The 12,823-nt window shown below is 40.5% G+C and overlaps 2 protein-coding genes and 1 long non-coding RNA gene across 6 annotated transcripts; 2 read left to right on the top strand and 1 right to left on the bottom strand.

Annotated features, from left to right (window-relative positions):
- The first annotated feature begins 297 nt into the window (after positions 1-297).
- LOC6500395 (glycine receptor subunit alpha-4) lies at positions 298-4,172 on the top strand. 2 transcript variants are annotated; one of them, XM_014911043.3, is made up of 5 exons: positions 298-929; positions 2,150-2,237; positions 2,314-2,768; positions 2,829-3,475; positions 3,529-4,172. In XM_014911043.3, exons 2-5 carry the CDS (start codon positions 2,167-2,169, stop codon positions 3,811-3,813), a joined length of 1,458 nt encoding a protein of 485 aa, XP_014766529.1. In that variant the 5' UTR covers positions 298-929; positions 2,150-2,166; the 3' UTR covers positions 3,814-4,172. The 2 variants fall into 2 exon arrangements, with proteins under 2 accessions (XP_014766529.1, XP_044570109.1); XM_044714174.1 differs by having other exon boundaries at positions 2,154-2,237.
- A 1,613-nt stretch (positions 4,173-5,785) lies between these two features.
- LOC6500396 (nuclear pore complex protein DDB_G0274915) lies at positions 5,786-12,329 on the top strand. Of its 3 annotated transcripts, XM_032452342.2 has the most exons (7): positions 5,786-6,384; positions 8,824-8,910; positions 8,975-10,445; positions 10,509-10,619; positions 10,679-10,991; positions 11,051-11,150; positions 11,215-12,329. In XM_032452342.2, the coding sequence occupies exons 1-7, from the start codon at positions 6,342-6,344 to the stop codon at positions 11,271-11,273; spliced, it is 2,184 nt and encodes a 727-aa protein (XP_032308233.1). In that variant the 5' UTR covers positions 5,786-6,341; the 3' UTR covers positions 11,274-12,329. The 3 variants fall into 3 exon arrangements, with proteins under 3 accessions (XP_032308233.1, XP_032308239.1, XP_044570110.1); XM_032452348.2 differs by lacking the exon at positions 5,786-6,384 and having other exon boundaries at positions 8,971-10,445; XM_044714175.1 differs by lacking the exon at positions 5,786-6,384 and having other exon boundaries at positions 8,989-10,445.
- LOC123257004 lies at positions 11,759-12,714 on the bottom strand. Its single transcript, XR_006506905.1, has 2 exons — positions 12,086-12,714; positions 11,759-12,031 (listed from the first exon to the last, which is right to left on the bottom strand). It is a non-coding gene; the product is annotated as an uncharacterized LOC123257004 (long non-coding RNA).
- Positions 12,715-12,823: the final 109 nt, after the last annotated feature.

Here is a 12,823-nt window from a genome sequence, read left to right on the forward strand (position 1 = left end):
TACAAAGGGTGAGCAAGGATCTAAGGAGTCCGGAAACTACTGCGGTATTTACAAAAATATGTCCCCACCGAATTTAACAAGGCAAATCGATAGTCATATGTCGGATCCGGGCAATTGAAGGTTTGGCCCTCCGCATCCGGCTGTGCATCAATATTTTCCAGAAAACAATCTGGGGGACAAGGAGAAAAAATGTCGATGACGACAGAACCGAGCCGATTATATGACAAAAAAAATGAGTATGGAGGCAATGCCAAAGCACTCGTGGAAATTATGTTAAGTGACTCAGTCAGAACAAACAGACTGGTGCAGCCCTGGTCGGGGAAAGGATATTTGCCTGTCCTATATATAGGCGCATATACAAACACGCATATGTTTAGTCTTTCACCCAGCCGATAGTTCCTTGTTCTTCCAACATTAAAGTCTGCGTTTCTGGCGGCATTCACTTTTGTTTTTCCAACCTCAGTCGTGAGAAAGGACTCACCCACACAGACAGCTTGTCAAGCATCCTACATCCTTCGTTGGTGAACATTCGGTTCGTGCCTGGCAACGTTTTAAATTCAAATCTGTTCGCCACCAACTGTCAGTTGCAAGTGAAAGTTCGAACAGCCAAGACGCTCAAAACGGAAAAATCTGAATTCGGAATAAAAACTATTCTGCTATTAGCTATTTAAGAAATTCTACATAAAAATCTCATAACCTGAAAATCTTTTCAGGAAAAAAGAATTTATCTTAAGAATTAACAAAATGAAGTGCTGATATTCAAAAAAAAGTTCTGCCATTCAAAAATGTTATTGAGTGTGGAGAGCTGATGGTTATGTAAGCTCGGTGCAGATTCTTGAAATCTTGAACAGAAAATAGTTATTTTCAAGTCCAAAAGAGTTGAGGCGACTAGTGTAGTGAAAAAATATCTTTGTTCATCAACTGACTGTGTAAGATTTTGAAATTAATTACAATTACTACCTTAATAATATTGTATGTCTTAATGTTAAAGTTATTTAAGATTTTGTTTCTTAATAGAAATAAAAAAACCAAATATTAATTATAAAAAAATATGATTTTTCTCAATTCAAAGTTCAAACTATATAAATCCTTTTGAAGAAAATAAAAAAAAAAGTTTAGGAACTAGGAAAGAAACTAATTATTAATTTTTATTTAATAATTTATTGTTTTAAATTATTTATTTATATTAAAGTTTATCTATAAGAAGTATTCAAATTGAATGATTTAAATTCATTGACTTTATTATAATTTATTATTTAAATTTCCAATTCTTTAAGGTGCCCCAATTTCATAACAAGCCGTTCAAAGTCGTCCTTCTCTAATGGAGGTTCGCCGCATTGCCAGGATTCTTTTATAGCCCGCTTTCTTCTCCACGTCCGCCATGTGGAACTGTATACAGGAGGAGCGGCTGGAAGGGAATCCTAGTCATCGCAAGCGCATAAAAAGGCGCATGGGCCACTTAAGGCACGGCTCTCACCCCAACCGCCTTTTCCGCCCTCCGCCCTCCACCCTGAACCCCAACCATAACCCCAATTCCTAGCCTCCATTCCTTTTGAGTGGCTTTAATTGTGAATTAAGACGGTATTGTGCAGTGAGCGACTGAGACGGCGACAGGTATTGCTGAATCGTTGACAGTGTCCTGCGGCCAGGGTTGCCATCCTGCATCTTACTGCATCTCTGAATCCTCAATTCGGCATCCGCCAATGCCGAGGCTATTGTCGAAGGCCCCATTGTCCTGACCTCTATTTTCCCCCATTTTATTTACTAGTTTAAGCGGCATAATTGTTGCTATTTTTGTGCCAATCGCTCTCGATGCATTGTCAATGCCAGGGGGACCTGTCGAGTGTCCTGCCAGTTAGTCTTTGATCCTCACCTGCTGGCAAGGTCAAGGAACAGACCAGGAAATCCTTTTTAAGTTGTTTGTTTCTTTTTAGGCTCTTTTGTCATTTACTGTTTCCTGAAATAAAGGCAATGTCAAGAAATGTCCTTTAGTCCTCTATGGGTGTTCATTTGAATTTTGAATATTTAATTGTATAAATAGATGATAAAAATTATATATTATTTAAAAGTGTTTTTATTTACGTTTATATACATTTTTTTTATTAGATTTTCTGATAATTAGGTAATTAATTATACCTCTTATTATTAGGTAGAGTTCAGATAGAAATGGTTTTCCAAATAATTCTTCTGGTCATCTGCACCATCTGCCTCAAGCATTTCGCCAAAGGAGAATTTCAGTGAGTAGAGATTCATTTAAAAATTAACTACCAATAATTTATTGGCAATAAACCATAACTTCAACCTTTAATCCAGGCAAAGTCTGGCTATTACTGACATCCTGCCCGAGGACATAAAGCGTTATGACAAAATGCGACCCCCCAAAAAAGAGGGCCAACCCACGATAGTCTACTTCCATGTTACGGTGATGGGCCTGGACTCTATTGATGAGAACTCAATGACTTACGTGGCGGATGTGTTCTTTGCCCAGACGTGGAAGGATCATCGCCTGCGATTGCCGGAAAACATGACCCAAGAGTACCGATTGCTGGAAGTGGACTGGTTAAAGAATATGTGGCGTCCGGACTCATTTTTCAAGAACGCCAAGTCGGTGACCTTTCAGACGATGACCATACCAAACCACTACATGTGGCTCTACAAGGACAAGACCATTCTGTATATGGTTAAACTGACTTTAAAGCTATCCTGTATCATGAATTTCGCCATATATCCTCATGATACTCAGGAGTGCAAACTACAGATGGAGAGCTGTAAGATTAATAATTATTTTCGTTGATATAGGAATATATTTTACTTTTTTTCTGTATTAGTATCTCACACCACTGATGACCTGATTTTTCAATGGGATCCTACCACACCGTTGGTGGTGGATGAGAACATCGAGCTGCCCCAAGTGGCGCTTATTCGGAATGAGACTGCGGATTGCACGCAGGTCTATTCCACTGGAAACTTTACCTGCCTTGAGGTGGTCTTTACTCTAAAACGGCGCCTGGTCTACTATGTCTTCAACACCTACATTCCCACCTGCATGATTGTGATCATGTCGTGGGTATCCTTTTGGATCAAGCCCGAAGCTGCTCCCGCCCGGGTCACCTTGGGGGTCACATCGCTCCTGACCTTGTCCACACAGCACGCCAAGTCTCAGTCGTCACTTCCGCCGGTCTCGTATCTCAAGGCCGTGGACGCCTTCATGTCCGTCTGCACGGTGTTTGTGTTTATGGCCCTCATGGAGTATTGTCTGATTAACATTGTCCTGAGCGACACGCCCATTCCCAAGCCGATGGCATATCCGCCCAAGCCAGTATCAGGTGATGGAGCCAAGAAAGAGGGCGAAGGACCTCCACCAGGTGGAAGCAACGCGGCAAGCAGTAAGCCACCGGCCACCATGCTGCCACTGGCCGATGAGAAGATCGAGAAGATTGAGAAGATCTTTGATGAGATGACCAAAAACAAAAGGGTAAGGTATGAAAGAGTTAAATGTACAACATAAAAATATTTATTCTCAAGCAGATTGTGACCACTACTCGACGTGTGGTGAGGCCTCCTCTGGACGCTGATGGCCCGTGGATTCCGCGCCACGAGTCCCGCATTATTCTGACACCGACGATCGCACCGCCACCACCACCTCCGCCGCCAGTGGTGCCGGAACCGGAACTACCCAAGCCGAAGCTGACTCCCGCCCAGGAGCGCCTCAAGCGGGCCATTTATATCGACCGCTCCTCGCGTGTCCTGTTTCCCGCTCTTTTCGCCAGCCTCAACTGCATCTACTGGATTGTGTTCTACGAGTATCTGTAAGATCGAAGCCGACTATCCCTGTACATACTTTCGATTTTGATTTCCATTGCTATATTTCTCTGTCGCTGTCGCTCCATCCGAGTGTTAATCGTTGATTGTTCGTCTATATCGAAACGTATATCGCAAATTAACTTTTAAGCTTTCACGCACAAGCTTTAAGTAAATGAATTTTAAACATAGAAAATTGTTAAACCAAAAAACATGAACAAGAAAAAAGTAAGAAGCCACATGATTAATTACAAATGATCAATTCAATTCCTAAAATGCTTAATGTTTAACAAAAAAGTAGCACCGGGTATATATTAAGTGAATTGTACTTTACTGTCTCAAACAAATGCTTTTAATTGTAAATAAATACAAAAACCATTTAAAAAAAGTATTTATTTATAGAATATTTTTATGGTGTAATTGTTTTTTTTTTTTTAATTCCCGAAAAACCCTCCCAAATGGGGATTAGAAATTACTAGTTAGAACGAGATTTAAGACCCTTCTAACCATGCTTAAAGTAAAAAGATTTCTCAGTCGTTTGGCAAGACCATTCATAATTTTAACACCTCATTTCTTCACTTCTTCATTTTAGTTTGTAGTTATAGTTTTATTTCGCGCTGCTTTTTCTTTTAAAGGTGCCAACATTGGGTGGAACAATGGAACTTGCCCGGGTTTCTACCTTTCGCGGTTGTCAAACAGCTGGAGGCTCTGGGTCTTATGAATACCCAATTAATTATGTTGGTCACACGCTCCACACTTTTGCCTTTTCACGGTCGTTAGTGACGCCTGAACGCAAAAATATGAAAGACTTAAATAGAAGAAAACAACATTTACCAAATGACCTAAAGATAAGATGACAATTATGGCGCAGTTATCAGAACGAACCGATCAGAGATAGTTTGAAATAAAGAGGAAACCTTGTACGATTAGCTATTTAAGGCTTAAAATGGCTTAAAATGGTTAATTTTTTTCAGGGGTTTCTCCAAAACATCGAACCATGATCAATTATATGTTTTGTGTATGTTTTTTTCGCGTTAACCATTTGCATTTGAAGTAGGCCAAGCCAAAGACTTCGGTTCGTTTTTTGGGGAAACCACACCAGGTTATGATTCACTCGAAAACCACACTGAACACGGGCCCAGTACTCGATTCCGAGCCGATTGCATTGGTGGAGGCTTCGAGAGGCGGGGAAACAAGCTAAGGTTGCGCAAAAATTAATTTTTGTTTATTTAGTCTGGGGAATACCAAAGATTCATTATTATGTGGGTGTGCTCAATGCAAATTTGTTTGGCCTAATGGAATAGGGTTCATAGAGTTTGCTTTTCAAGGAAACTGAAAATTTTTAAATTAATCATTTTTTTTGTTTCATAAATAATGATTCTATTGAACCAATTAAAAAGGGAAAATTTTTACTTCAAAAACTATCTGAGAGCTCTAAGTCTCTCTGCACTCACACCAAAGACAATATCCAGGGTCTGAAGAAAGTAAAATCCAGCTGACAACCTCGCGGCTACCGTTGCGCCTCTTAATTTCCCCCCATTTCCCCTCAATCTTTCACACAAAAGCCGAAACGAAAACGAAACGCTCCAACAATAACAACAATAAAGGCCAAAGCTGCCTGACAACGAAGCACAGTGGTTTTTAGGAAAGTTAACTTATGGTTTTAAAATGGGTAGAAATGATGCTGCATGTTTTGAGGCGTTTTAAAAAATGTTTAATGGTTTTAATTTTTTAAAAAATAATATTTTCAAGGTTACACAGAAATTTTAAATCAAACATTTAAATACAAATTAAAAAGGGAAGTATTAGAAAAAATGTTCACTTAGGACAAGGGCACTTTTTTTTAAACTTTAAAAATAAATATTGTGAACCACTGTGCAGTGGCACAAATTGTTATGTTGTTGTTGGGGTTGGCTCTCATGTTTTTGTTGTTGTAATGTCTTCGGCTGGGCCTGCGTCATTTTGTCTTTTGCAGTTTCAGTTTCAATTTCAGTCCAACTCGGGCAGCAGCGGCACACGGAAGCAGGCTCCGTGCCAAGTCACAAAAACATCGCAACTCCAGTCCCGAAAATAAACCGATCCTATAAAAACCCATTGCAATTGGATTTCAGTGTGAAAACGGCTATTGATACCTTGTTGATACAATTCGACCAGGATTCGACAAAAAGTGAAATTTTTTTCACTTGGCACAAAAGTTTCGCAATCGCTGTGAGAAATAACGAGAAAAGATAAATAAATATTACAAAATTCAATTAAAGCAATTGGCAGCTCGTAAAAGTTTACACCAAGGCTAAATTGTGGTTTAAGCCAGGCCAAGATATCGAAATCGAAATTAACGTCGCCGCGTAGCTTAAAACTTTTTAACACTTTCATTTTCGCTGAGCGTCGTCGTTTTCGTTGGGTTCGTCATCGCTGCGGTCGCTTTATCTTTCGTCGAGTGTGTTAAATAATAGTAAACAAAAAGTGAACGAATCTACAACAATTTTCGACAAATGTTCAACAGCTTTGTAAACTAAAAACGGAAACTGCATTTAAAGTTGATGTTCGGCAAGATGCAAACGAAGGAGTTTCTACTTTGCCTGGGTTGGTATTCAAAATAGCACTCAAAACTGATGAGGCGCAACAACAATGCTCATAACAAGCAGGGCCCAAAATTAACAAATAATTAACCCAGTTTCGGGCATTCCGAATTCATTTCAAAATTTGTTAACAATATTTTCGATCGGCTTATGGTTAATTTGTGCTAATGCGCAAAAAAAAAATATAAAAATAAAAACTTATAAAAACAAAAGACTTAGGCAACGAACTCGGAGCATTCAACGAAAGTCTGAATGCATTTGATGATTGTTGGATATCATTACGTTTTTGTTTTTGTCTCCTCTTGCAACTTGCAACTTTCTTTGCCACTGCCACTGCCAATAAAACTTCCGCTCGGTGACGTCAGAGCCAAAAAACCAGCTGGCATGCAAATCACACAAATACGTTTGGACACCAAGGCCAATCGGCGTTTGGAGAGAGCACTCTCTTCCATCCCCTCGCCCAAGTACTTCGGTGTACGTGTTTCTTGGTATTACCACAGCACCAGACTTGACCATCTATTATGCAACAACAAAAACTACAACAGCAACAAACACAACTTGTCACCGATGTTGGCTGTTGCCGCTGCCGGCAACCAAAACTTCCCGACGAGTTTGCTGATGGCCTGACCATGAAGTGTTCAATTTTATGCTATCTCTGCAGCTTCGGAAGTTATTGCAGCTGTTGCTTTTTTCTCTGATTGTAACTGAACCCTGTCCCCCACCTCATACCTGCTGGATTAGTAATTTTCCCGCTACGTCAGCGTTGACATCTCAGGTGCTTTCTAGGGGGGATTTTCACTTTCCTTTGCTATGCAATCAGTGGAAAATCATTGGAACCTTAAACTCTTATGAAACTATTGGCCTGGAGTTAATTGGATTAAGTATGGAATGTAGTGTCCCATGGGTTAAACAATATGTAGCATGAAAGAAGTTGTTGAAAAAATATTTAAATAATTTTTTTAAAGTAAAAATATAACTCTCATATAAAATTTTAAATACGAAAAGAAAAAATGTTCTTTTATGTTATCTTCAAATGAAATTTGTATCTTATTTCTGGGTCAAAATAAACAAAAGTGTGAACAACAATGAACCAAAAAGAGAGCATATATGTATATCCATACCAAATGTGCTTAGCCCGTCTGAGGCCTTCGGGGCATTCACTTTTCCCAAGAAATCATTTCTATATAAGCCCTATAATTGGCCAATATTTCATTGTGTTGGGGCGAACGCAAGCACCAGCTGAAATACAAAATAAAGCATTGCCATTTGGTATGGGCAATTTTATTCCAAGTGAAAGTGGCAAAGTTGCAGTGCACACCTCGAAAAATGTTAATGAGCCGCGTTCGTATCTGGCATAAAGGCACAAAACAAAAAAATAAAAGCATAAAAAATAAAGCAGAAAAGGCAAAATACAACAGAAACTGTAGCAGCTTAACCCAAATTAGTGGAAGATAATCAATTTTGTTTCCCTACCCTTCGAGGTGAAATCTAAAGGCGACCTTGAGGCCCTTTTTTTTAACTTACATAAAGAATTGCCCGGGAGGAAGTTCCTCTTTCGCCGTGATCTTTCCAAACCAAAAACTGTCGAGTCATTAAGCAAAAAGACGCTCTTTAAAAAAGAGTCAGCTCCAGGCAAGAAAACCCAAAAGCCGTCCAAGCCCAACGGACTGAGATTATGTCACGGCAGCAGGCCAGGCAAAATAAACACAAAACTAAGTAAACATTAACCGCTTCAGTTGAGGATTGGAGTCATAACCGGCGACATACTTTCTTATTCACAAAACAGGGGCGGGATGGGTGTGAGAGGCGGTCTGGCGATGCGTAATGCCAATTTGTGACATTATTTAACTTCCAACAACGACCACTGATTTTGCATAGGGGCATTGTTCGTTTTGAAGTCAGTTATGGTCAGATGGGAATTTACGGATCCACAATTGCTTCCTGATTTCTTGTATACGAAAAAAGCTTTAGAGATATGAACATAAGAGAAGTTTCATAACTGCAAATGCAAGTTAATCAAAGATGTTCGATTGATAAACTTTTAATACTTGTGGCATTACATTAATAAATATAAAACAAACACACTTTATTATTGGTACTATGAACTATGCTACTATTGGTATTGTTATTACATTGCCTAAATTGTGGGAATTTTTAATTAATTAGCTGCTTATGGAACTTATCTGACTTTGTTATCTATAGTGAAAAAAAAATTATCAATAATCATTCCTTATCTCAATGCAGCTTAATTTTTTATCTTTAATAAAAACAGCAAATAGGTTTTGTTTCGATTTTTAACACTCTAATAATGACTCATCTTGTTTCGACAATTAATAGGAAGTGATATTGAGGAATAAGCTATGCGATTATTCTATTGATTTTATTTACAATAATACTGATTTTAAGGCATTCAACTAATAAATATTTATATTGTGACTTCCAGTACTTTCTTCGGGAGCTTTGCTCTCCGCCCAAGCTGAATCCAATGACTTTAACGATGAGGAGCAACCAAAACACCTGACCAATGACGGTAAGTGGGATCAAGATGTGATTTCTCAGTGCACGGACATTCATAACTTTAACCATTAAGGCAGCGTCTTTCTTTCAGCCGCATCTGCACGACCGACGTCTGGGCCGCCAGTTGAGTGAGGATCTTGGCCTGAGTCTCAGCCAGTCGACCAGCAGCGGAAGTGCCAGCAGCCAGTCCAGTTCCACCTACGAGGACGAGGATGATGTGGAGGGCTCCAGCGAGTATTACGACAGCGATGAGGATCAGCCGGAAGGCAGCAATGAGTCGCTGCCACGTTTGCTGTCCCAGTCAACTTTTAACCGCATCTCGGAGACCCTGGGCGCCTTGAATCATGTGGGTCACATGCTGGTGGACATGACCCGTGGGGGTCAGGAGCAAGCCAAGACTGAGGGGTTGGAGAAAAGCGAGGACAAAAGCCAGAGCGACAGCTCCAGCACCACTTTGGGAGTATCGACCACCACTGAAGCTACAAGCACTTCATCCGCCTCAAATCCTCTGGGAAAATCAGAACCACTTCCAGGGGTATCCGGCAAACTAATGGATACGCTGCCCATAACACTCTCTGCCAATAGTCTGCTGCCAGCAGGTAAGCCCGCCAATCTGAGTGTCCTACAAGTGGCTACCAAGAGGATTGGACTGGATGATCAGTCCCCAATGTTTGTGGAGAATAAGGAGCTCAAGCAGAAGAAAAAGAAAAAGAAGAACAAGAACAAGCAGAAGATTAAGAAACCGAACGAGGATGCTGTTCAAGTCATTCCAGGACTTCAAGGAGTGCAGGGATCTCAGCAATCCCAGCAAAAGATTAAAATCCCCACCACACCACGAACCACCACAACAAGCACAACTACGACAGTAGCTTCCACTTCATCGCGGCCATTGGATCAACTGGCGCTGGCTAGTGACGAGCCTGGAACTGGAAAGGATGTGGAGAACTATTGCAAGACGCCTAGTGGCAGACCAGGACGTTGCGAAGATCTAAGCAGCTGTCCAGCTTTACTCTTGAATCTCAGCAGCCTTCGGGAATCCCTCTGTTTTAAGAGTCTCTTTGTTCCGGGAGTGTGTTGCCCCATCTCTTCGAGCTCTACGTCAGGGGAGAGTTCCACCGTATTGACCACTCAAAGGCCTCTCAAGTTAACCACAAGAGCAACACCTAGTCCGAGCACCACCAAAGCCACCCAAACGACTAAACGTACCACTGTACGACCCACACCGCGACCCACATCCGGTCTGGTCCTGATTCCCCAACAGAAACCATCGACAACTACCACCACCACCACCACAGAAGTGCCGTTGGAACCAGAGGGATTAGACGAAATTGGCAACAATATCGTAGACCCGGATGAGTGCGGTCAGCAGGAGTATTCCACGGGTCGGATAGTGGGAGGAGTAGAGGCTCCAAACGGCCAGTGGCCCTGGATGGCAGCTATTTTCCTACACGGTCCCAAGCGAACGGAATTCTGGTGCGGAGGTTCCCTTATTGGATCGAAGTATATTCTAACGGCAGCGCATTGTACCCGCGATTCCAGACAGAAACCGTATGTTTATTCATTTATTTACTAATATATTCTACAGTTGTACTAATTTGAAACCTGTTTTAGATTTGCCGCCCGCCAGTTTACAGTGAGGTTGGGAGACATTGATTTGTCCACAGATGCCGAGCCCTCCGACCCCGTAACCTTCGCCGTCAAGGAAGTACGCACTCACGAGAGGTAAGTAAAATTAGTTTAAGCCATCTTCCGCTTAAATCTTATTGAAATTTATTTTGTAGATTCTCTCGTATTGGATTTTACAACGATATTGCCATCTTAGTTTTGGACAAGCCTGTGAGGAAGTCCAAGTACGTGATTCCTGTATGCCTGCCAAAGGGAATCAGGATGCCGCCCAAGGAGCGTCTTCCGGGTAGAAGGGCCACTGTGGTGGGCTGGGGCACCACCTACTATGGTGGCAAGGAGTCCACTAGCCAACGGCAAGCGGAGCTACCAATCTGGCGAAACGAGGACTGCGATCGCAGCTATTTCCAGCCCATTAACGAGAACTTTATATGCGCTGGTTACTCTGACGGAGGTGTGGATGCTTGTCAGGTGAGTTGCGGAAAAAAGCATAATTGCAGAAAATATTCTAATCTGTATCCTTCCCATAGGGCGATTCTGGTGGTCCCTTGATGATGCGATATGACTCTCATTGGGTTCAGTTGGGTGTAGTTTCCTTTGGCAACAAATGCGGTGAGCCTGGCTATCCTGGTAAGTTAAAAAAAATAATTTTTATTATTTCATATGTCATTTACATTTAATTGCTCATTTCCAGGTGTCTATACTCGTGTAACTCAGTATCTGGACTGGATTCGTGATCACACGCGGGACTGATCAGGGTTCACCCATATGAACCGCCCGCTCCACCGTAGCCCGTAACTGTAGTCTAGGTTTAGATATGCACTAGTCTATGTACTATTAATGTCCCCTTCCCTTCTCTTCTAAAATGCAGAGTCCTATTTATTAACCACAGCCCATTGCTATGACATTAAGCATTTGTTCACTAAATTATGACTTATTAAAAATCGAATGACAAATTGTGTAAACTAAAATTTCAGAAGATTTTTGTTTTCGAATATGAGTTTAATAGCTAAAATTTTGATGAGTTTAGGTATGAATAATACATTTTAGTATTTGTATTTTGCTGAAACTGATTACAATTCTTTCAGGAGACACTTAAATAAAAAACCAGGGAGACACATTACTCTAGGGGAGCCCCAGCCTAGATACAGCAATCTCTGGGATCCTTATTTTCCTTCCATGCATGTTTCACTACCTTTGAATTTTTATGAAAAATTTAAAATAATTTGATTTACCGATTTTTATGCAGATCGATGGAGAATCGATACAAATCGTTTAATGTATTCTTTAAAGGGGAATATCCAAAAAATTTAATGAAAAATATAATAAAAATTTGTTTCACAGATTTTGATGCAGATTGATGGAGAATCGATCTATAAATCGTTTAATGTATTCCGCTCAAGAATCGGATGGAAATTGGCCAAGATATAGCAATCGCTGGGGCCCATATTGGCTTATCATGCATTCTCCCCATTTTTGAAGGGGATCGTCCAGAAAATTTACTAAAAAATCTAAAAAAATGTTGTTCACAGATTTTGATGCAGATTGATGGAGATTCAATCTACAAATCTATTAAGGTATTCCGATTTAGAATCCGACGGAAATTGGCCAATATATAGCAATCGCTGGGAGCCATATTGGCTATTCGTTCAGAAAAAAGGATCGTCCAGAAAATTTGATGAAAGATCTAAAAAAAATTTGATTCCTATGTATATTTTGATGCAGAATGATGAAGAATCGAACTAAAAATCGTTCCAGGTATTTCGCTTAAGAATCGGATGGAAATTGGCAAGACACAGACATCGCTGGGAGCCATGTTGCTCAGAAAAGATTTGTCATTTCCGATTGCTCAGTTATATGGCAGCTAGGGTATAGTCAGCCGATGCGAATTATAGCAAATGTAACTAATCGTTTCATGAAATGTGAGGCGAAATGGGAGAGTAATGATCCGTTGCTAATTGGATAAAAATAAAAATACGTAATTTTAGAATTGTTCGCTGAGGGGAGTGCCATGACTTATGCAAATACGGAAATGTATTTTAATCTGTTTGTAGACAAAGCAATTACGATTACAGTATTTGCAATGCCAGGTCAAGGGGACCGTAAATATGTTGGACCATGGCAATAACGAAATGACACGAAATTATCAATGGTAAAGCGATAGTCATACTTTGATAAGTTCATTTATATTTTTTTTTTATCACTAAACAGGGGAGTACCAGAAAATCACAATTCTATAAAGTTCTCTGTTTTTGCCGGTTCGCAGTCCGGCCAGCTCTCTCACTTGGCAATCAGAATTCACA

This window comes from Drosophila ananassae, chromosome 2L (assembly GCF_017639315.1).
Source record: "Drosophila ananassae strain 14024-0371.13 chromosome 2L, ASM1763931v2, whole genome shotgun sequence".
NCBI lineage: Eukaryota > Metazoa > Arthropoda > Insecta > Diptera > Drosophilidae > Drosophila > Drosophila ananassae.

Coding starts and splice junctions, on each gene's coding strand:
- LOC6500396 (XM_032452342.2), top strand. CDS start 6,342: ATGTTCGGCAAGATGCAAACGAAGGAGTTTCTACTTTGCCTGG. Junction 6,385..8,823: donor GGAGTTTCTACTTTGCCTGG/GTTGGTATTCAA, acceptor TGTGACTTCCAG/TACTTTCTTCGGGAGCTTTG. Junction 10,446..10,508: donor CGCGATTCCAGACAGAAACC/GTATGTTTATTC, acceptor AACCTGTTTTAG/ATTTGCCGCCCGCCAGTTTA.
- LOC6500395 (XM_014911043.3), top strand. CDS start 2,167: ATGGTTTTCCAAATAATTCTTCTGGTCATCTGCACCATCTGCCTCAAG. Junction 2,769..2,828: donor CAAACTACAGATGGAGAGCT/GTAAGATTAATA, acceptor TTTCTGTATTAG/TATCTCACACCACTGATGAC. Junction 3,476..3,528: donor AGATGACCAAAAACAAAAGG/GTAAGGTATGAA, acceptor ATTCTCAAGCAG/ATTGTGACCACTACTCGACG.